This window comes from Trachurus japonicus, chromosome 21, assembly GCF_045865225.1.
Source record: "Trachurus japonicus isolate A0001 chromosome 21, Traja_1.0".
NCBI classification, from domain to species: domain Eukaryota; kingdom Metazoa; phylum Chordata; class Actinopteri; order Carangiformes; family Carangidae; genus Trachurus; species Trachurus japonicus.
The window spans coordinates 15,593,254-15,617,472 of NC_140927.1; the positions used below are offsets into that span (position 1 = coordinate 15,593,254).

The following is a 24,219-nucleotide window of genomic DNA, read 5'->3' on the forward strand; positions in this document are numbered from 1 at the left end:
GGGGGGAAATTTCAGGGCATAAACTCACTGTGAATCACACACTGACTTTCTTGACTATGAAGCACGCACATACATTCTCACACTCTGTCTCACACCACTTTGGCTCGTCCTCGCCAGGCAGTGAGTGGAGACTTTGTTTTACAGACAAACTGACTCATCTCTGGAGAAGATGGGGGAATTCTGGTTGTTTCAGACTGTGTACAACATCAGGCAGGAAGACCTGAGTCAACACGGTACTGTTTTTTCTAAAAGCACTTCAAGGGGAACCTGGTTTTTACCATGAAAACTATTTGCTACAACAAGTCAGAACGTATCCCCACAGGAGCAGTGTGTTGTTTTGCTGGGTGTGGGGGGGAAAAAGAAAAAACCCAAAGGTGGCAAAGTCATTCTAAAAAGATGGATTTTTCATTTCTTTTTTCCTTCACCTTTTATGGTTGAGGGCAGAAAAGAAGAGCACACTCACTAAGAAAGGGTTGTATCCTGCTGGTGCCACAGGGGGCACTGCACCGCGTGGTCCAGCAGCAGGGGGCAGCACCGGGAGACCAGAGGAGAAGATGCCCAGAGCGTTAAGGTTCAAGCCTGGGATCAGGTTGGCCTGTTGCTGTGCAGAATAAGAAGAGAGGCACAGACACATTTTAGAAGAAGACGATGCACTAGGATTTAATCAAGACTTTTTCTTTTCTTTTCTTTTTTTACAAATTTCTATAGAGGAGCAGATCAATTTAACATGGATTTTATGTCCCCTAATATCAAACGTTGTTACGTTTCCTGCTGCAAGAGGACACAGACCACTGCAGATTACAGTGAAAAAAGACACAACTTTGAAAACCAGCATCTTATAAGGGAAGAGACATGAGGAAAAAAACACATATGACTGATTCATTCTAAGTAAGTATTTTTACAACATACTTTTTAATAGAAAAAAATTCCGAAAATTGTTTTTAAGCCCTCAAGGTAGCAGAGTTAAACATGACCTGACAAACGGAGTTGTTTAAAAATTGTATCCTGCAGTATTTGCTGTTTCCCATGGTTTTTTTGTTAGACTAATATATTTTGGCTTTGGAACAATAATCTGATGTTAAATGTTGTGTGCTGGAAATGTTATCGTGCATTTCTTGCTCTATTATTTGCCAAGGTATAGTCAATTTAGTGAGAGATTACTCAGCAGATTAACTGATAAGGAAAATTCCAGTTGCAGCCATTGTTGTGCGAACTGTTCCTTTACTCCCACAGAAATCTGCAACTTTATTTTGTGAATTTGCAGAATTTCAGCATTTCAGTTAAAGCTGTTTTATATGGGTTGAGGAAAATGTTTTCCAACTTCTTCTGATAATTAAAAACCTGGACTATCTGAAAGTATCTGAAGTGTTTGCCCTTCCTGGTGAACAGTCGACACTTTGGAGATACATGTTTCTCACAGGACAGTTTGCTGTTGCAAAATATTTCACTCTAAAAGTCAAGTCAGCTATTCTGGTTTCATGCCCGAGACAAGACACGCGGTCTCCTTTCACTTCCTTGTTCCCAGAGAGCTTTGTGTAATATCCGCAGTGTCACGCTAGATGGCCCTCACCGCTTACTGTAGACGCTGAGCCCTGACAGGTGCCAGAGAGTGCTCACGCCGGCCAGAACAATTTAACCGCATGCTGCGTGTTACTTCTTGATGATTATTCCGGAGCCAATATTTGGACAATGAAAATGAAGGAGGAAACTGGCAACTCGTGTAAAAGCAGCAAAAGAAACAGGAGACACTTTGATGCTGATTCTCTCTCCAACAAGTTCCTCCTCCTCCTCCTCCTCCTCCTCACTGCTCACACACTCACACACTGTCCACATTCATCTCTGCGCTTGTGTGTTCAGTGTGTAATAGCATCACTATCTCTTTTCCTCTGTGGTTGACCTCCCTGGCTGCGGCGCTAGTGATGTCATCGGGGCGGCGTGAAAGGAGAGCTGGGTGAGAGAGCGGGCCTACAGATATCAGATGGATGCTGGGAAACGCAGTGTGTTACGGCAGGGAACACAGACACGCGCAGCGGGGAAGAGAGAGTGAGTCAGAGGCTCCGCGGAATATGTATACACACACACACACACACACACACACACACACACACACACTCAGTCAACGCTGAGCTATTCAGCAATCATTTACTGTCACCCACTCACCAAGCGTACAACAACAGGTATTGCTAATCCTGCTGGTAACATGTGCTGAATGGGGAAGTATTATTATCCTTTGTATGTCACCACTCCTCTCTTGTTGTTGTTCACCTGTCAGGTCTGTGTGTGAGTCAACCTGAGATCACAGTGACGGACAAAAAGACAAACACACACTCACACAGTGGAGATCGCTCACGTTTATAGCAGCAATGTCATTCTCGTAGGCTTCCCTCAGCTTCTTCATGATCTCCCCCTCCGCTTTACAACACGCGTCCAAGCTGCCCTTCACTGTGATAGTCCTCTCAGGGTTGTAAATGGTTAAGTCTTGTAACCTGCAAGGGAGATCACACACACACACACACACACACACACACACACACACACACACACATAAATGAGCGCATGCATATGTAAATTGAAAAACAAAGAGACTGGGTGCACTCATATTCTGCTCACATGTTTTCTCAGAAGGTGGAGGCGACTGAGCTGTTTTTAATTGGATTTCCTGTCTCTTGTGTTTACCTAACGTAAGCGTTAACTCAAGGCTGCATCATCAACATCACAACCGGCATCAAAATTTCTTGCTTAGCGAAACAAGCCGTTTAATTGTCAGAGGACTCATGAAAGGAAGATTTCAGGAGAAACAAACAAAAAGAAAAAAGAAAAAAGCAGCTGTCATTATACATCACGGACAGAGCAGGAACTTCAATTTTAGGTTCCCTCGTGTCCCAGTTTGGGCGAAACTCCCAAAACACTGGATACATACTACAATTCCCATCATGCACCTCAATGCATTCATGTCATACGGGGAGGATGGTTGAATTGTGAAACGATAATCATGTTAATGACCTTTGCGTTTTATAAACTCAAGATGACTGCAGGGCTGAGGGGCGCATTACAGTACCGTGACTAAAGGTTTTTTGTTGTTGATGTTTTCTTGTGGTGGGGGGGGGGTCCCTTATTTTATAGGACAATAAATGTAGAGAGACTGAAGGAATGACTTGCGGACAATAAGGATTGTCAGGAGTCAAACCAGCGGTCAGTACTTCAGGGATACAGAATATGCCAACATGGATGTGCTCTCTAACCCCACTGAACCACCGAGCATCCCCAGTTGGTTTAATTACACAACATTGAACAACAGACACACAGCTTCCATATTTGGTTGTTTTTTTGAGGCACCTGCTCATTATTGAGCTCCATGTGCGTTATGCTGTATTAGGGACAGTCGACAAAACAGACCCCTCCTTGTTCAAATATCACGTTGCCTGTTTTTAAACTAATTTGAATTATAAATTTGTAGCCCAAACTAAGATAAGCGAGACGATATGTTCAGGGACATTTTCTTTTCAAAGTGGCACCAGAGACACGACAGACGTCACACAGCTCTTTTCACAGCCTGAGTGCTCCTCAAAAACAGTATAAGTACAACTGGAGTGTCCCTTTAAAAAGCAACAACTTTGTCTCTCACAAGGTTGGAACATTAATATTAACACAGGGACAGTTTCAATTGACCCATCAATCCTTGCTAATAGAAAACTGAACACAGGAATAAATGTGTAAGAACACAGCAGCAGGGCATTTGGTCTGATATTCTGATGTTGTGCAGAAGCGAAGTCACAGCTCAGTGTTTGGGTGAAAATCTCCAAATCTTTCACCCCCTCAAATATCTGAATTTGGACCTGGTGACAAAATCTTAGCGACAGCTTTACTGAGGAAATAGCACAGCACAAAACTTCTTTTTTAAAAGCTCTGAAACAGAGAAAAAGTCTGTTTCATGAATCAAATAAGCGATGGCTCCGCAAAGCAGTTATCTTGGACAATACTCAAATGATAGCCGCTCTTGGCCTTTGAAACAAAAAACAATCAATTCTGTCCTCTGTGTTTGAAGACATGGAGGACGCGCTGAAAGGATCTCAGAGACCCATCAATACTGAATACTCTGCTCCTCAAAAGGAGCCTCTCCTCCGCTCCTCTCTGCCCTCATCTCTATCTCCGTCTCAGGGCTCATTACGCCTTCAGAGCTCATGGAGACGCAGCAATTCATTAGCCATAAACGAACATGAAGGTTGATGAGCACAGTCCGTTAAATGAGGTGTAATCGCCACTTCTTTAATATCGTGTTCTGGACTGAGGGAGCCATAATCAACTCTTCACGTTTGTCCCGTAACAGCTCAGTTAAGCGAAACCACGTGCTAAAAGGCTAATGAGCAGGGAGGGAGGGAGGCGTGGCACCGAGGAGATGAATTCACTCGGAGCATCAGTCGCTGCTGTTCCAACAAGCGCTCGCATCAAAGTGTTCAAACACTCCAGAGTGTGTGTGTGTGTGTGTGTTTGTTTTCCCGGAGGTGCTAGCAGCACGGCGGCGGAGCGCTCACTGTGGGCGCGTGTGACAGAGGAAGGCGACTTACGAGGAGATGGTTATCTTGGTCCCTGTCTCCTCTTCGATTTTCTTCAGGTTGCGGCCCTCTTTCCCAATCAGCCGACCAACCAGGCTGTTGTGGGCGAGGATTTTCAGAGGGATGTCCTCCGTCCTAAACACACACACACACGCACACACACACACAGACACACAGGTTTGGCGATTAGGCGAGATGATAGAGGATAAGTTCTGCTGAGTGTCACTGATGTGGTGTGAGGAATGTGATGCTGTGGTGGGGATGAGCAGGAATGTGGACAGCTGCCCAGCTGGAAGTGCTGCTGTAAGCACAGGGCGACCGTGTTAAGACACGAGCCCAACCACAACATACAGTTAACCCTTTGTTTTTGTTTTTTTGTTTTGGGTCAGTGCCTCTAAAAAGCAAAAAGTGCCAAACTATAGATTTCTCCTGGATTTTTGCATCACTCTGTTTTTGAATAAAGTTTTCATATGTTTTTCAGGTTAAAAAAATCTAATTCCTCATAATTTTTTTGGTGCTTTCCTAAAATGTTTCTGTGTATTCTTATGAATTCTATTGCTTAATTAGCATTAATGACATAAATAGAGAATAATGTTTCTAATATTAATGTATAAATTAAAGACATATGTGCAAATGCATAATTTCTATCTGGTGGCCACAGACCTTTAGCTGAGAACTGTCTCTCTTCTCTGGCCGTTGAAGAAAGCAGATTGCTAAAAGCTGAAGCTCATTTGTTTCCACTGTGGTACTTAGTACAAATTACAGTGATTTAGGTGAATTAATTTTTTTCCCCCATGAAATGGCTTCACAAAACCCTGATGAATTCTGGCGCAGAGATGGAAAGCTTGTTTGATTTGATGTTTTTACTTTGTCCCAATTTCCTGGAAACTACTAACAACTAATATCTACTACAGTCTACAGTAGTTTATGGAATTTGTTGCAGATTATAAATAGACACAAGTTATATGCATTTATTCAGCCTAAAAAATAAAAATACAGTTTGTTTTTTTCAGGAAATTTCTATGAAATTATTGGAAAAGAATAGACTCATTTAAAAAAAAAACTGTAACTGTTAAAAAAAATAAAATACAAACCAAAAACAACAAGGTCCAGGTGTGTGTATGAACACGTGTAGATGGGATGGTAGGTTGTTAAATAGGAGGAGCAGTGTAATTTCTGTCTAATCTGTATTTCTGTGTTGCGGGACAATTGTGGGGTGTGAGTGTTTGTGACGGGGTGTGGTGGAGGGGAAACCAGCTGCTGGGGGGTTTCCTTTGGGCTGGGTCACAGACTTGACGGTGGGTGGGTGTGTGCAAGGGATGGGGAAGCAGGTCGGGGCACGCATGTGTAGAGCACGGCTGCTCTACACAGGGTAAAATTAGTCTGGGTGAGCTGTGGGGCAAGTGCGGAGTTAAGTGGTTCATGTTTTGGCTCGGTGCTCAAACTCCGTCGACAGGCTGGAGGTCGTCTGAGGCGACGGCTTCGTTTCTGCAGGTGTGATATTCGGGCTGAATCCGAGGTGTTGAAGTTATTGTGAGTCTTGAGAGTGGGAATAATGACTGAACAGACTGAGGTGGATTAGACCAATCGAATGATTTCTTGTTGTTAAAAACATTGCTTACATTTGGTGGACAAAAGAAATTGCATTTAATCTCAGTCGGTATGTAGATGTCGTCAAAGAGCAGCTCTCAGCGCAGTTTTCATTTGTGCTTCTATTGTGTTTCTATTTTAAAGGAAAATATGGGTGAGATTTTTTCATTTATCTTTTTTATTCACTCTTTATTCATTTTTCTTTTAGTAACACATGCGACAATTGGGCACAAGACACACATTATTACATAACCTAAACATGACATGGGGAGGATTTGGACATTAGGTAAGACAGATGAGTCAATAAGTACATCATACATAAAAACATAACGATTCTGCTGTTAGAAATAGGGAAAATAATTTTCCATTGAAGGGTTTGACCTTACTATTGTCGTTAATCAGGTGTTACAGTTGACACATACAGTAGGTGAGCCATTTTAACCAGTTTTCTTAAAGAATATCAGTTTGGTTCCTTAGTTGGAATGTAATTCTCTCCATCATGTATAAATTATAAACTATATCAATCCACTCGTTTATTGTTGGTTCGTCTTTCTTAAGCCATTTTCTGGTTTTCAGCACCTTTAACAGTGTCACACCCATCTTAAGCCTCATCGTAGCAAACAACAGAATACATAGCACAGCGTGTGTGTGAGGCTGGTGTTTACTAGGACGTATCATCTTGTGCCGTGGGGACGTTTTTCTGAATGACATGGTAAAATGAAAAGAGACAAACACTTGTGCGATGTGTTCAGTGTGAGTGTTGATCCTCCGATCGAGCAGAAGTTCCAGGAGTTTAAAAGGTGCAGCGTCTTGTTAAAAGTGTCAAACCTTATTAGACACCTTGGCCTCGTTTCCTAAACGCTAATCTGCGATCACGTGTTAGTGTACGCCAGCGTGTCGTGCGCACTGTGTTTACTGTGTTAATGGTCCAAGCGAGAGAATGCACAGTGAGATTAAAAGGTGCGCAGGCAGGTTAAAGGATAGGATTACAGCCCTGCAGACATTATGGCTAATCTCCCAGCGGGAGTGTATACATGCCTATGTATAAGCACATCCAAGTGTGTTTTCCGCGCGTTTAGGAATGTTTGTGTTTGTTTCAAGTGCAGACTCACGTCTTGGTCTCGTTGGCCTCCTTCTGCATGATGTCTAGGATCATACGACAGGCGGAGGAGCAGCCCTCGGGTGTTGAGTGGATGGTGATGGGCTTTTCTGCTGCACCTGCATTTTCTTTCCGATGGATGTCCACCCTGAGGGAGAGAGAGACAGAGGGAGAAAATAAAATCCATTATTCGAAAATGAAGTTGGTCAAGTGCCCTACAAGAGAAAAGAAATAGAATAAACAAAAGAAATACTGAAAGGAATATTAAAAGATAAAAAAAAAAAAAGGATTAAATTAATCAAAAAAAGGAAAGGGTAAACATGCCTCCTCCGTTATTAGGGCTAATCTCTTCCAATAATCTGACTTTACTGTACCACTGAACACATCATCTTTGTCTTACTTTGACTGTGTCTGCTTGGTGACGTTCTTGATGGTGAGGCCCTCCTTGCCGATGATGGCTCCAACAAACTGAGTAGGCACGAGCATGCGCAGGGGGAAGTCGTGCTGTCTGGGGCGAGGAGCGCCGAAGCCTCCTGAGGGCCCGGGCTGAGGGGCACCCTGGTCCCGGGACGATCGGCCCCCGCGACGCGTGCGGGGAGCCTGGACGGGCGGAGCAGCATCCATGTCCATGATATACGACACCTTAAAGGAGCAGTCGTCGAACTGGTGACCTGTCAACTTCTCAATAGCTCTGGAGGAGGAGGAGGGGAGGACAGAGACATGTAAGTACAGAGGATTTATGTAAGGCTCTGAATGAGAATCTGCAAGTTGCAGTGATTTAAACGTTCGTCAAGAAACTGTTGGGCTGTCTTTTTAAGACGGGCAGTCTTTCTTCCTAGAATTGGCTGTGTGCATCCAAAGAAAATTATATTTCATTATATTTCTGATAGAGCCAACTCTACAGCTGCACACCTGCCCAAAGGGAACGAGCACATGTACAATATCACTGTCTAAAAGCTCAGTTCTCCCTGAAAAATGCCCATTTGGAACCATTTATAAAAAGCCCAAGGTCCGGATAAAAGAAGAGCACTGGCGAAGTGTGTATAGATGGGCTGCCAAAGAAAGAAAATGACATATTTTCAAATTTAGTGACCTTCATATGCATATACGTAGTTTAACTAATACTGCTGCTTTTTTTTTTCTGCCATCGTCTTCGACAGACAGGTGCTGGATGTGGCCATGCCCCTTATAATGCCATTTGTAAAGAAAAAGCAAGTGTATCTCCAGCGTTGCTCTCTGCAACCTGGCTGCATCAGTCAGTGTTTCTGCTGCTTACACTTTAGCTTCCTCCTTGGTTGCGTACGTAACATTCACCACTGCTGTTTCTGTATCAGTGATCACTGTGAAACAAGAGAGAGAGAGGGAGGGAGGAAAAAAGCAAAAACGTGAGACAGGGGCCACCGTCATACATGTACGTAGCAGGTCTTTGTTGTTGCCGTGGGTGAGTCGGACACGCGCCCAGGTTCCCGTGGTGATCCTGAGAGCCACTTGTCTGTGTGAATCCATTACAGCCATCACCACACTGGCTGCCCTCCAGACCTCGCTGCTGCCTCTACAGACAGGAGCTGCTTAACACGACAGACTCGCTGCCTCTTGCACAATAACGGACTTAAGTTTCATATGACGGTCTAAACAAAGCGAGCAATCGGTGCAAGAGTGAAATGAAATGCACAACAGAGACACACCTTGGGAAGATTTGTGCTACTCTCTATATTGCAGGAAGGGAAAGAAAAAGCGGTTTGATTCCACACATACTTTTTGCCACTGAACTGTAAGGTGACTTTGATTCAGGTGTGGAAACTGTTTTGATAATGTCATTTACAACATTTTCTAGTTTTAGCTGCTCTTTTATGAGAATCTGCTGCTTTTATCTCCAGTAATAATGTAAATTGAATGTCTTAAGTGAGAAACCAGCGAGCAGCCAGCAGGGTCACTGAACTGATTTTGGAGGGGGGGGGATTGAGTGACCGATTGGCTGATGATGTTTATCTCTAATTTATTTCTAATTCTAATTTCTAATTTCTTTTTTTCTTTTTCTTTCTCCTTCTTGTTTTGCTCCTTATCACAATTTATCTAAATCCTTGCTTGCTGTGTTGCTGTGTCTTTGCTTAATGTTTGTCACTGGTATTGTACATAAAAAAACAAATAAAAAACAAAACAAATGTGGAGACATGGGACAGGGAAGGCCCCATTGCATTTTGGTGTGGATCCCATTAAGAGGTTTTTGTTTATTTTTAATTATTGTCAAATTGTTAATGTTTTTTAAAGTATTTTCAGCAAATCATGTATTGGACCTTGGTGTAAAAAATCAAACATATTCAAGGTGTTCAGATGAAGGAGTTTGTTTGGCCTTGGCGGAGGAATGCCCTTTAGAATAAAGCTCAATAGAGCACATACGTACCTCCACCTAAAGCCTGCCACACACATAAAGATTTTATAAATCTCAACCGATTTATTATCTGTGAGAGACCCCACACATGAAGATAAAAAATCTGTGATTGAACAGTTTTAATCGTATTGTGTGTGGTGTGCTGCGATATTCCAAACACAACACACCACACACATTAAGATTTTTCAGAATCTTGACCCTCTGGTCAGAAAACAATCCGGCATCAGCAGCGATACCAGCGGTGTCGTTGTAGCTACTCTTTCGGGTCTATTTCCGGAATGGACAATGAGAGCGACTTAATTTTTTTTTTAATGAAAGCGGGACACTTCAGCCTTTACAACGATCCCATCTGTGTGTGTCTGTGGCTCCGGACGCCGAGCAGTCAAGCGGCTGTCCAATAGGGAGCCGTGCGCTGTCACATGACGGGCTGTGAGCGGCGGTCACATGATCGTTTAAACATGGCTGCTGTATTGCTGGCTGTTGCCGGCTACGAGCGCTACTGTCTTTGCTATCGGCTATCAGGAAACCTCCTGTGTATGCGTGAATGTCTGTGTGAACCTCATGTAACGCCAGGGCTGCACCGTGGCTCTCTGTGAGGTTGCCGGTGCTGTGTGGAGAAGTGGCTTGTTGCCGCGAGCAGCAGCATGCAGAGCTCAGCAAGCAGAGCTCGGCAAGCAGGCGCTTCTCCGCACAACACCGGCTCTCCACACACAAGATGACTTTTGATTGAAACGGCCACCGAAGTCGGCCCCGATAATCGTAAATATTGAACATGTTTAATACTTACGATTATCGGCGCCGAACATTTTCCGAGCCGATTGTCGGGGGAATTTTGACTCTAAACACACCACACACTACAAGAGAATCTTATAAGATAATCTTAAGACCTTAAGATAATCGGGCGGTGTCTGTCCGTGGTCGGAAGGGGGAAAATCGGGGCAAAATCAACCTGATTATCTTTATGTGTGTGGCAGGCTTTAGACAAACAATACACGTCAGCCAGATCCAGATTGATCTCAGAATCTGCCCCTAACTGTATAAACGCATCGATATGGATGTAGATATAGATAGAAATTCTAATAATATGTCTGATCTTTTACATCAAGATCCATACATTATTGTCTGGAAAACAATCTCTGAGAAAGTGATTCAACAAAAAGTTTCACTGGATCTGTCCCTAAAATTCACAGGGTTTCTCCCTGACTGACTGAGATTAAATACAAAACTTCAACTACTGAAGCTGAGCGGTAAAAAACTTTTCTTTCCTACTCTTGACAGTGAGAAAGAGGAAAAATGATATCACCTGTCTGTCATATCTAACGGGTTTTCAAATACTGTTACCTTCCACCATGGAGGTTATGTTTTCACTCGTCTCTGTGGGCTTGTCAGGAGGAGCAGTACTGAACCAATTTCAGCAGAACTCGGTGTAGAGACGGGGGCACAGGTCAGGATAGAATCCATTAAGTTTCCCGATCCAGATCATTTACTATAGGTTTGAAGATTTTTACTCTGATGTCTGGTGTGAGTTACTTGCTACTGGCCTTGGCGGAGGTGAGTGTCCTTCCAGTTTTGTATTTTCTTCGTTTATTTGTGCAGTAAATATTTTTTCCCCCTTCATCTTATTCTACTTCAGCTTGCACTTTGCTGCATTTCAGTAACATTTTTTCCGTTTTGTGTAAAATGTAGCTCGGGGTACCTGCAGCGCAACGGTGCAATAGTAAAAGTGATAGTAGGAAGAAAAAAAAAAGAAACACAGCATGTCTCACTGATGATACACCTTCTGGCCTCTGTCAGAACAGATAATGGAATACCTGTTTTGTCAGCGAAGAAAGTTTGCGTAACTATGTCAAAATGTCGACACAGAAGCCACTGGTGTTTGATTGTTGGGGCCGATGCCAAAGGCTGCAGAAAAAATAACATTTTTCTAAATACTTAAGACGGCTTAAAGAATGTGCTAATAAACTCCAGTGCAGTTTTTTTGGCAAGTTCCCCACAAGGACAAGGTGCATTACCAGTGTATAAAGAGTGAGAAATTGTTTCTTCTCCTCCTTCTCTTCTTTTTTTCTAGGACGCATCGGAGCATGTCCTTTTTTCTGTCATAGAGGGACAAAAAAACTTCCAAACCTGCTGGTGCGTGGCGGTCAGCAGGTTTGGAAGGGTTAAAACGAGTGAGAGCACCCAGCTGGCCTAGAGAGGGCGAGTGGGCAGAGCCTGGCATGGTGCCCAGCCCCCGGACGCTCACAGCCAGCAGCTCTGCCCCGGCCCCGGCCCGCCTCTCCCTCTGCCCCACCGCCGGCAGCCTTCACCATGCCACACAAGAACATGGGACTCCTCCAACAAAACCTCACCCACCGGTCACCAGAGAGCAACGGACACAAGGCGAGTGAAAAAGTGACAGCGCAGGAGTGTAGTGCGATGCCGCGACTAAAGACGGGGACAGATACCGTACGACGGCTCTCTGAAGGTTTTGATTGTACGGCGATGGGAGATAAAGGAGGAAAGAAGAGGAGCTGAGGCTGCGTCGGTGTGTGTGTGTGTGTGTGTGTGTGTGTGTGTGTGGGACCGTGCACATGAAGTATCCTGTTTAACAGCAGCAGCGTCTGGGAAACTCTGAGTGGAGTAATTCCTCTGCTGGGTTTTTCTTTTAGCACCTGTCATGACTGCACTGGGTGGTAGTTGGTCTTGGCTGATTTGACGCAGAGGGAGAGAAACTCTGTGCGTGTGTGTGTGTGTGTATTTGTGTATATATGGCTGTTTGTTTCTCCCCTTGCACGGGTACTATTCGTGCATGTGTGTGTAAACAGCCAAAACTTCTTAGGGATAGTGCTAGTGCTGACTGCTCCACACACACACACACACACACACAAACTTCAGACAGTGCAAAAGTTTTACCACAGGCGCCTGCAGTGTCCTCACCCATTACCACGATGCATCTCCCCAAAACATACGCACACACACATACACATACACGTGCAGGCATAAACACACACACACACACAGACACATTACTAATGGACGTCTGCCATGTCTGCCCACTTCAATCCATACACTGAGGCCCTGTGGCAGTACACAGTGCTTATTATAGAGGCTGGGTGTAATTCAAAAGCTCCTCTCTCTGGGTCAGACTTATAAGACACACATGTGTACACACACACACACACACACACACACACACAGACAAGATGATAAAGGCAGATTTATATGCAGAGATGGGTTATGTTTAGATAATGGGTGTGTGGGATGATGGTAACAAGGAAGTCAAGTCACACAGGGAGACTTGACTCACTGGGAGGTCCGTGTGTGTGTGTGTGTGTGTGTGTGTGTGTGTTGCTAACTAGGCACGTGTACATTGAACAGTTGGAGCCAGATGATGATGATGATGATGATGATGATGATGAGGGTGGTGATGATGAGATGAGCAAGAAACACACAGAGGAGAACAGTTCTGTACCTTGTTCCACGTTTTCTACAGTACCATACTGAGCTAGAAGGCCGTCCAAAACCTGAGGGAGAAACAAGACGGTGAGTTAGAGACCCAAGCCCTGATGCAAAAACACACAAGCACAATGGCATACCCACAGACACACACAGACACACACACACACACACACACACACACACACACACACACACACACACACACACACACACACACACACAGGTTTGATACTTCTAGTGCTTTTATATGGGCCAGTGATTCAATTCAAAATGTAGCAAGTGGTAGCTTATAATTGAGAGCAAGAATGAAACCAGAACCTCAGAACTTTATTCAAAATCCCATTGACCTTTAAAACAAATTAGAGAATGTGTGTGTTGTTTTTTTTGTTTATTTATTTTTAAATATATGATATATTTGCCCATTTATTATCTCTATATCAGCTTTAATTTACAAAAGAGCATTTCCAATAAGACCTAGACCTCTCAGGTAAACACATCACCAGCTCAACAAAAAAGATGCAAATAGGTGTGTTTCCATCCACCTGTTTTAATGCACATTTTTAATATGGGCATTAAAAAGACAGTGGAAATGGAAAATTAAAACAAAAACAAAAAGACAGAAAAGGTTTTACACTTGGAGGAAATTGGCATATGAAAGAAAATGTGCAAATTGCCATATGCAAATATCAAATAATGAGTTACCATGGCGAAGACACACCACATTCTGATAGCCCTAACGTTATATCAAAAGTTTAGAAAGATTGCTGCGATCATCCGCTCTGAAGTTACCTATTTATGTATTTTTAATGTTATTATCATATCATTTGGACAACTATCTGGTTGCTGTCTTTATGTTTCTTCACACTTTATGGGGATGGTCTAGCATTTTTACATTATACACTGTATTTAGCCTACTTGTTTCTCAAGTCTGTGTGTTAGATGTGAGACTAGATTTTGGAAATGTTTATCGTAGTTTATCTTAAAGACGGGATGCAGGTGGAAAAAGCTGGATTAGCTCTGACTAAAGTAAGAAAAAAAATAGGCCTAACTTTACACCTACCAGTGACCCCAAACCTCTTCTGATAGCACAGCCCTCTCACACAGTATAAACTGCTGATTCTAAAACATAAACATTTCCTCCATAGATACATAAAATAAAATAAAATATTACCTCTATCAGCAAACAACTGTTGGGCAAGATATCGGTCAGCCTCCAAATGTTATGTCATGTATGGCTTGTTTCATGTTGCAGTCACTTCCTGTTTACACTGTTGATTACTTGAGGTTTCCTAGCAACCCACATTTAGAATTCTACCAACTGAAATGTTCAGCAAGTGAAAGGTGCAACCTGATGCCGTAAATCACTGGTTTAAAGACTGAAAGACTCAAATCTTGTTAAGGAGTTCACATGCTCTCAGAATATCAGGAGCAAGAACTTTTAAAAGGATTTTAAAAGGCCGAATCCAAAGCAAAACACTGAAACTTAACTAATCTAACCACAGAATTGTGAGTAATTTAATACAGGGACAATAAATAATAGCCTACACAGATCCGTACTAAGATTATGATTGTTTTCTAATGGTGCTAAAGGGCTGTTTACACCAGTAATGTTCCTGAGCACAGCAAGTTTCTCTTGTTATTTGAAAAACTTTTTTTTTTTTCATATTAACTGTACATTTAGTAACTGTACTTGTGCTATAATAAGGAACATGTAGGCTATAATGTGAAACTTTTTGAGATCGAAATACAAAGACTGAAGGATGCATCTATCAATCCATTAAGAATAAATGAAATTAGGCCTGTGCACATGTGTATGCGTATGTATGTAGGCCTATATGTGTATGTGTATGTGTATGTGTATGTGTATGTGTATGTGTATGTGTATGTGTATGTGTATGTGTATGTGTATGTGTATGCATGGCTGCTGATGTCACTGAACTGCTGAGAGAGTTTGCAGGTCACTGTAAAGTTGGATTTCCTATTCATCATTAATTAACTGCTTCATTTTTGATAGAAAAACAAACTCAAACTTTCCACTTTCAGCTGCTGAAATGGCTAAAAGATATATTTATATATTTTTCAATGTCTCTATCCTACTCAGACTCAGTCAGTGGAAAGTTTAAATTGAATGTAATGTTGCTACTACGATTTCTAGATGACTATCAACAGGTCTTTTCAACTTTTCAACTCTAAACAGCATTTTAGTACAATATACAATGATCCCGTAGATGTTAACAAATATCAATTGTAAATAATTGGGGAAAAAATGGTCAGGTGACAACTGTAAAGTGACTACCATGAGTACAGCAAATGAAATATGAAATGATTTGGTATGAACCTCGGGGAAATTATTTATTTAGTCCTGTTGATATTTCTAATTAATTTAAGCGTCTCTGAAGTTTGTGAGTTTTATGAGGGAAACAAGAAGCAAGGACAGTTTAGAGGAGTCGCAAACCAGAAGGGCTTGAGAGAGAAACACAGCTTGGACCCCAGCACAGAAGTAAACATGATGACAACACGTGGATATAAGCACACGCACACACACACACACACACACACACACACACACACACACACACACACACACACACACACACACACACACACAGTGGTCCAGAGGGAAATACAGTATAAAGGCTGGTGACTCATTGTCAGGAAACTGGTTTATGTGCTACCTGGTGGTGTTCAACTGGGCATCACCGTCACACACACACACACACACACACACACACACACACACACACACACACACACACACAGACAAAAACAACTGACCTCCCACTGTAGATGAGGGGGAATGTTCCGGATCTGGATCTTCCGACTCCTGCAGAGACGAGACACACAGACGGAGTGGATTTAACAGACCTGAACCATAAACTCACACACACACAGACACACATCCTTGTGTTACTATAATCATCATAGGGACCCGTCATTAACATGATGCCTTCCTTTGCCCCTTACCCTAACTCTGACCCTAATCCCTAAAACCAGGTCTTTACCCTCAAGCAACCATTTAAACGTGGTGTCAAGCATTTTAGCCCCTGCAAGTAGCAGGCTACAGTAAAACAAACTGATACACACATACAAACAAAGCAAAGCCAAACTTCACTCATACACATAGACATCTGCCATATCAGCAGCAATCAGCGGATATGTTTCTACGACGAGGGAAGAATAATAGAAATGTGTCCTACTGTGTGTAATTTAAAAGTCTAATATAGTGTCATCTATTTTTTGTAACACCCACATTTCATTAAACAGCATCAAGGCAATCAAAGGACCGTAAGAGAAGTGTGGCAGCAGATCTAGGTGTGTAGGTGAGGAGGCTTATTAGACAGCAGCTGGTGACTCTCAGTAACACCCTCCTACGTGTGTTATTCTTACTCTCACTATCACTCTCACTACGAGAGGAGGGAAAGTGACACAAATGATACGAAAACCCAGGTTTGAAAAAACCACGACTGTAGCGGAGAGATGAAACAATGTGAGAGAAGCAGAGACATCTCTCTGACCAGGAAGATGGGCTTCCTTCATCCGGAGTGGAGTAATCCAAGCGTGATGGTGCCTTTTTTTTTTCTTTTTTACTAAATCTTGAATAAGAGAACAAAACATTTTTTTTATTACCAGAAAATGTATTCATTTATTCCTTGACATTTTATCAGTCTTGTTTTCAATTCATAATATTGTCCTTTTCTTTTCTTTTTTTTTGCTTCTTTGCACCTCAAATTTGGTTTAAAGAACAAAAAAACGTCCGCAGACTACAGGATCGTAAAGATTTGAACAAGCTTTTTACTTTTTGATCAAAACATGTCGGTCACACAGAGACAGACAGTGTCCCTCTGTGCCCGGACGCTTTGGGATCCAGAGCTTCCACACAGCTTCCCTCTGCCTCCACTGAGCGTGTCAGCTCAAACAGCAAAGCCACACAAACCGCCCGCTGACCACAAGCTGTTAACAACTACATTAACGTGAGATAGTCCAGTTCCGCAATGAGAGCTGCTGATTTAAAAAGCAGAGGTTGGCAGAGCAAAAAGCCACATCGCTGAGCCACCGTATCCCAAAAAAAAAAAAAAAAAAAAAAATCATTTCAGTGCACAATTAGGAGGCATCTGAGGAGGGAGAGCAAGAGAGACTGATACATGGAGGGATGAAGAGGAGGAGGAGGAGGAGGAGGAAGGGTAATCAGAAATAGTGAGAGGTGGCTCTAAGTTCAGGAGGACTCTCCGCAGGAAACACAAACAGACACGCACGTAGTTATTTTCCTAGGTTTGCGTGACGTACTCGCACAATGACACACATTTCTAAATCCAATTCTGCCTCTTTCTCTCCGAACACATCTGGTTAAAAAATCAAAAAAATCCTGTCAGTGGCAAGAAGAGAACGAGAGGAGTGAGCTGGCAGCTGGACATGAATGAATGCCTCCTGATTGTGCCGCTCAAGGAAATAAATAAAAAAAATATCTGTACAGTCGTCAGTATTGGTGAAAGGAATAAATGAACTGACGGTTAATATTGATATCAGGTAAACATTTATAAAACTCCAGCGAGGAACAAACAATTTATTCTGCTTCTGTGAATCTATATTAGTGATTTAACATCAGTTCAAATGATGCTTTCATTTACAAAAAATAACAGGAAATTTTTTTGTTTCTTCTACTACCAAGCGAGTCCTGGCGTAAAATAACAAATTGACAATTCCCAGTGTGTACGACCACACCTGCAAGATTTCTGTCACTGATGGTGGTTTAAAGCGAGTGGCTCAATGAAAGACATCTCTTGGCAACTGGTATCCAAACAAGGGTAAACCGATCAAAAAATGCATCTGTGCCACTAAAACACGTCGCCCTTTTTCAACACAGCACAAACCTCCCGCAACTCAATAGCAGCCAATAGCTGAGACACAAAACCTCAGAGCAGATCCAAACCCTGGCATCTAAATGCTGCAGAAACTAAAAGCTCATTTCATTCATTTCATCGTTGTCTAAAGCCTGTGAATTCTGACAGTCTGGTTGTATTGTGTTTCTGTTATGAGTGCCTGTAACCTTGGTGTAATGTTAGACAGTATAGTGCGGCGGCGTACTGCCATCCTCTGTACGCTTTCCTGTTAATAAGTAAATTAGCAGGTCCACTGTCAAGTGAGGCAATCGTCGCCTCAATAACACGGCTCGTGCATTCAGTCGTTATGTATTGAAGCTACAGGCCTCTGCTGGGCTGCCCTGTTTTTTCTACGTTTTAACGGACACTTGCTTGTCTGTCACTCTGAAACACGTGGAGGAAGCTTCCCGAGTGGACATCTCCCGGAAAAAATGACACTGCCTCCCGACAGTTCTCAAGGTCTCATTTTCAGCATGCCTGTGGCCGCTGGCTGACCATAAGATCACTGCTCTCTGTCTGTCTGTCTGTCTCCAGGGCAGGGAGAGGCCCACAACACATGCCACCCTGCAACATATTACTACAGTGAGTGCGTCTGCAGGGCTCAGATCTGTAGCTGCATCAGTTGCACACGCTCATGGTTCTACGTGTTGCACTACAATCAGGGAATAACCCGGTGGGATTATACACGGCGGCAGGCATCTGCTAATATCTCCTGTTTGTTTGCATTCAAGGTGAACTCGGCGCCCTTTCTCGGCTCCTCCTTTCCCAAAGTCCAAACTGGATTACAGTAGAAGATACAGACTGAAGTCAATGGTTACTTAATGTTTGTTGAATGTAACCATGCTGTCTGCTGTTGGTTTGGAGCGGCCGGCCAAGAGAAAAAAGAAAGCCTCTCAATTTCGGCCTTTAAATATCTGAGGGTGGCCATGTTAATTTGAAAAGCTAATATTTACTGCACCCACCTGCACGAGGTAAGAAACCGTGACTGTGCACACGCGTGCATACTAATACGCACATGCACGCCGGGCAGTCGAAGGAATTTAAACCTCTGAGAGGGCAGAGGGGTGAGAAAGAGGGTATTCACCCCTCGCCAGAGGTTTGTAGTGTTTCTAAAGAAGAACCTATGAAACCTTTTTTTTTTTTTTTTTTTTTTACAAAAAAACCCCCTTTGTTTCTGATGTGTTTTCATCCCTCATGACCTTTCCTTTCGCTTTTATTTTTTGATCTACATTTTAGCACCTTTGTGTCTTTATAGTTATATAAGTGGAGCTGCAGCTACTTCAGTTTAATCTATGAATTGATCAACAGTGAATTATTGGCCGCTATGAGCAATGCAGATTAATGATTCAACCTTTAAAGGCAGGTCACATGGTTTATTCTATAGACAGAGCACAGTGTTATTCAATTTACCATAAACTCTCTTGTACTTTGTCCTTAACACACCCACGCAAAAATCAAAGTCACACACAGTAACGGTGAAAAGTCTTTTTTTTTATTCAGGCACCTTCTCGACTTCTCTGAGTTAAAACACTTACTTTTTTTTTTTTTAACAGAAGCTCACAGGAGTGAATGATTAAACGTTTCCTTCTCCACTCAAGGATTCTGTCTAATGAGGCCTTTAAAGCCTTGTTTACCCCTCTCTCTCTCTCTCTCTCTCTCTCTGCTCTGTGCGGATGCCCGTCCTGTCAGAGACGGCTCACCAGGCTGTGAGCAGCGCCCAGCGGGGAGGCTCTCTCTGGACTAATAAAAAGACATCCCAAACAGCCCTTCAGTCCACCGGGCCTGTCCTTACAAACTCCCCCACTCCCAAACACTCCTCCCAACCCCAACCACACACACACACACACACACACACACACACACACACACACACATCTCTCTACTACAAATCTCACATGTAATTGTTTGCAAAATTCAGAAGACTGATTAACTTTCTCTTCTCTGCTTGACCATAATTTTCCGCTCGTCTGTGTGGATGTAGACGTCAACACTCATCCTCCCTGCATTACTCTTTGATTATTACCATCTCGCTTTTGTGCCCCACACACACATGTTTACACACAAATGCTCGAAGAACTGATTCACTCCTTGTGCTATGGTGTGAGCTGTGTCACTGGAGCAGTCCAATGTCAGAAGAAGAACTGAAATCTTTATTTCTCAGCCCTCCTCCCTTTCCTCGTCTCCATATCTGCCTGACAAAGCGCTTTGTTTCCGCTGAAGGCCGCGCTCTTATGACACAACAGACACAGTAGGAGTACAGTCCGCATCGGTCCGGAGCAACCAAGGACTTCATCACACAGAAGATAACTGATGATTTTTCAAAATGAGGGATGATCGGACCTTCGACCCAGCCATACCATGCAGATGAAATAGGAAATGAAAACCGCTGCGGCCATAAATCACACTGGAGGTGTGTGATTACGCATCTATTACGTGATCATGTTACAAATCCAGTGATATGGACTGTCTAGGCCACACTAATGCCTCTGATTCTTTTTTGTAGTAGTCTGACGCTGCAGTGCTGAGTGCACTGTAATGTGATCATCTGACAATCATCCACATTTACGGCTACATGTGTACGTATGTGAAGTCCGGCAGTTCTTGCATCATCAGTGTGGACTGCACGGCTCTGGAGCAGCACACTGGTTTTTATTTCTGTGCACCAGCTGAAACCAACAAAGACAAACTCTCTCAGTCTAGAAGTGAAACACCACTTCATTATATGGGTCAGTTTGGGCGGGTTGGTCAAATCGTCTGGTGGTCCTTATACATCAACGGCAGACTTGTCTAATCTGAATTAACCCATTTTCTAGCTTGGACCCTTAAGCTCTTAAGCGCCTAAACACCCTGGAATCTCAGCGAGGAAGCAACAAGTCAACAATATTCAGCAGACCCCAGTGTGTGGAAAACGTCCCCCTGTTCCTCTTTTCAAACCGCGGCGACGCTCCCACTGTGTCCCGCTCTCTGTTGCTGGATTAGGACGGAGCTCAGACCGTTTCTGTGTAGCGCTCCGACTCCTAGAAACGTCTCATCTAAGTGTTGTGGAGCAGAGATAACAGGATTTGTATGACACATGTGCCTGTGCACTAAGTTATTGTCCTTCGGTAGCAAAGGTTTGTCGCTGTTTGTGCTGCAGAAGGACAAACAAACCCTGGAGTAGGTCCTCAGCTCACGTGCTACCGCAGCCTGTATGCAAAGGTGCGTCATGTATGTAGCAGACACTACAACCCGCAACACTGCCTTAGCCTTGAAATGACATTTTTCAGTGACATGCGGAGACGTGCGATTATGCACCGGTCTATAAGCACTGTCAAAACACATCTAAGAGCTCAAATGTATCATTTATCCATTGAGTATCATTATGATAATGCTGGTTATGATAATTATTTATTTTCCTAATAACTAATTTCCTAATAATTTCCACACAAAGTTTCCTGCAATGTCGTATGTAAATTTGAACTAATTAGAGCGGGAAAGAGACTGTGTTCAATTTATACACTACTGATTAATTAATTCTGATTAATTGCTAGTCTAATTTATATTGTTTTTAAGCCACTTCAGTCACAGCAGGTCTGCATTCAGAATGTGAAATGTGTCTCCAGGCAAACTAACAATTTAGTATGTGGGATAAAATCTCAAATCATTCAAATAATTTACTTTGGTTTAAATGGAGCTTTTTCTTTCTTCTAATTTAACAAATTACCTTGGAACTTATTAGGAAATTATTTCAATGTTGAAGACCCCTAAAATAAAGTGTTTGAATTGTTACAGATATTACAATATTTCCTTCAATATGCAATATTTTTCACAATATCTAAAAAAAAAAAAGTAACATTTCTAATGCCATATAATTAAAATATTTTGCAGGACCATATCAAGATAATTTCAAATGTTGCCAAACCCCACTGGATGGACATAGGGGGGTTAATTAAATATGTTTCAAATGTGTTCTCATAGAAAACCTGGACCTGGAGAACAACAGGTAACGAAACAATCTCATCATTTTCTGATCACTTTCAGTCTATCCTTTTTACCAAACATAGGGCATTTTAACAGTTCACAGCCTGTAAAAGTTTTGACTGAGATATTTAGTTAAAATTTTGTTTTAAATGTATTGAAAATTGAAATACTACATCAAAGCTGCTGTTTCAAGATGAAAAGTTCTGATGCTGGACAAAAGACTTTAAAGTTGATTAATGTATCCTGCAGCAAATCCAACTAATGATTATATCCTCCCAATTAATCAGTTTATATACAATTAAATTAAACCTACACTGACAGATCTTTTGGCTATTTGTGGACAACAGAGAACAGCTGTGAACACAACACCTATTAGTATTTACACACCCAGCAGACATGGAGCAACATGATCATTCATATGGAGTTATGGGGTTTTTTGCCATGTGGTGAGTGTTTTTCTTTTTTGTCTCTACCAACTCCTGAAGGAAACATCAGGCTCTTAAGCTGCTAAATGCTCCCAAACAGAGAAGCTGTGAGCTACAAAGCCAAACCAATGAGGTGAACAGAGTTAAAATAGCTGAGGGAAGAGGGCTGATAATTCTCTGAGGTCTTGTTTCTGAGAGACCCCTGTCACACACAAAATGTGTTCAACTGTCAATGTAAAAAAAAAAAATAATAAAGCAGATTTAACTTAATGAATTAATCTGCACTGTTGGGCATCACAATCTAAACACAGTATCATAATTGAGATCCTTCACAGACAATTTGAAATGAAAATTTCTTCTCCTAAATTATATATACATACAAACTGTTACAACTAGTAATGGTTCATTTCACTTTCAGTGTCATTAAATCTTCTTATTCCTCATTTGATCAGAAATCTATCCCCAGAAAACAGGCGTCGCATCTGCTGTGTTTCTCTCCCTCACCACCACATATTTCTCACACTGACACTGCAGAGTGAACAAAGCTCCTGCTGGAGCTGCTAACCATCTCATCTCGGTGTGTAAGGGCTCAGGTGCCTGCTTCAGTTTTCCCTCCCAGCCCTCGGCGGGGCGAGGAGCTCATCAGAATGCAGCAGGCTTTACCTGTCTGCCTGTTTCTCTTCACACATTCATTTTCAGCAGAGCAGGGAGACACGGGCCGAGAGGCGGGCAGGTAGACGCACGCAGCTCTAATGGAAGCCACAACCTTCCTGTTGACGTTTGTCTGCTCCTCGCTGTCAACGCTCACTCAGCTGGTTAATAGAAAGATGTAAATAAGGAAACACCGCGCGTTGTTTCTTCATCCATTACATGTACTGTACTGCAAAGTTCACAGAGGAGGTCTGTTGGTACACAGGGAAATTTACCGCAGATTAGTATCTTGTATCATGGAATGATTCATTATTACATAATAGGCCTAAATACAAATGATTCAATAGATTTCAGTGATTCAGGCCAAACTAGTCATTAGTTTTTGAGGCACAGCTCACATTATTCATCATAATCAACTGCATCTACAGAGACATTGATAAAGGGTGTTGATAAGGATATTAACACCACCAAGAAATAACACAATTACGCTATAACTATAAACAATTAGGTAAGATACACACAAACAGCACCCCTGGAACATCCAGAGCTATTTGCATGCTGTTGTGGATACAAAATGATTTTCAGTTCTCGGGTGTAATCATCGCAAATTTTCTGCCAGAGCTAAAATGCCACAGGGTGCCCAGCCGACACAAAACACATTTTCTCCCGTCATGCCCACTAAACCAATGAAATGAGCATTTATAAATGTTCCATTTTCCCCATCTCACTGTGGTATAATGCATTTCTAACGCAGTGATAACATGGCAACTCAGCAGAACGCCAAATCACACATTTCGAAACTAATCCACTTACAGTATATTTACACTTGGTGCAAGAAATGCACTCGTGTCCCACGTCTATCTAAACACGCATTCGTGAAAACCTCCTTCCGGCCCGGTATCCTAGGTGACCACAGAGACAGGAAGCAGTGGATTACACTGCAGTGGAGGAGCTCTCTAAGTCAGAACTGTAAAGGAAGGAGAAAGTATGATAATCTGATAGCATACTACCACAACAATGACGCATGACGGATGAAAATCTTTTCAAGATTACAAATGTCACTAGAACATCAGCAAAACATCTGAGATGGAGACCTATTGAAGATAAGAGCAACACTGGCACCAAACCACATATTTATATAAACAGACAATATTTCAATCCACATTTAACATTTAAAGATCCCACAGTGGCTCCTGAACCAGGTCTATCGTCACAAATCACGCTCATAGTTACAGGT

The 24,219-nt window shown here is 42.5% G+C and overlaps 1 protein-coding gene across 3 annotated transcripts in view; it reads right to left on the reverse strand.

The window, feature by feature from the left end:
• igf2bp2a (insulin-like growth factor 2 mRNA binding protein 2a) overlaps nt 1–24,219 on the reverse strand; it is a 47,461-nt gene that overhangs the window by 5,227 nt on the left and 18,015 nt on the right. For 2 of the 3 annotated variants that reach the window (XM_085765358.1, XM_085765356.1), the window contains exons 3-10: nt 15,845–15,893; nt 13,083–13,134; nt 8,519–8,582; nt 7,643–7,933; nt 7,256–7,390; nt 4,566–4,688; nt 2,351–2,486; nt 464–601 (exon numbers count right to left, since the gene is read on the reverse strand). In XM_085765358.1, the coding sequence (XP_085621484.1) occupies nt 464–601; nt 2,351–2,486; nt 4,566–4,688; nt 7,256–7,390; nt 7,643–7,872 (762 nt within the window). In that variant the 5' untranslated portion in view covers nt 7,873–7,933; nt 8,519–8,582; nt 13,083–13,134; nt 15,845–15,893. The remainder of the gene's footprint in view (nt 1–463; nt 602–2,350; nt 2,487–4,565; nt 4,689–7,255; nt 7,391–7,642; nt 7,934–8,518; nt 8,583–13,082; nt 13,135–15,844; nt 15,894–24,219) is intronic. The other variant, XM_085765357.1, reaches the window with a different exon arrangement.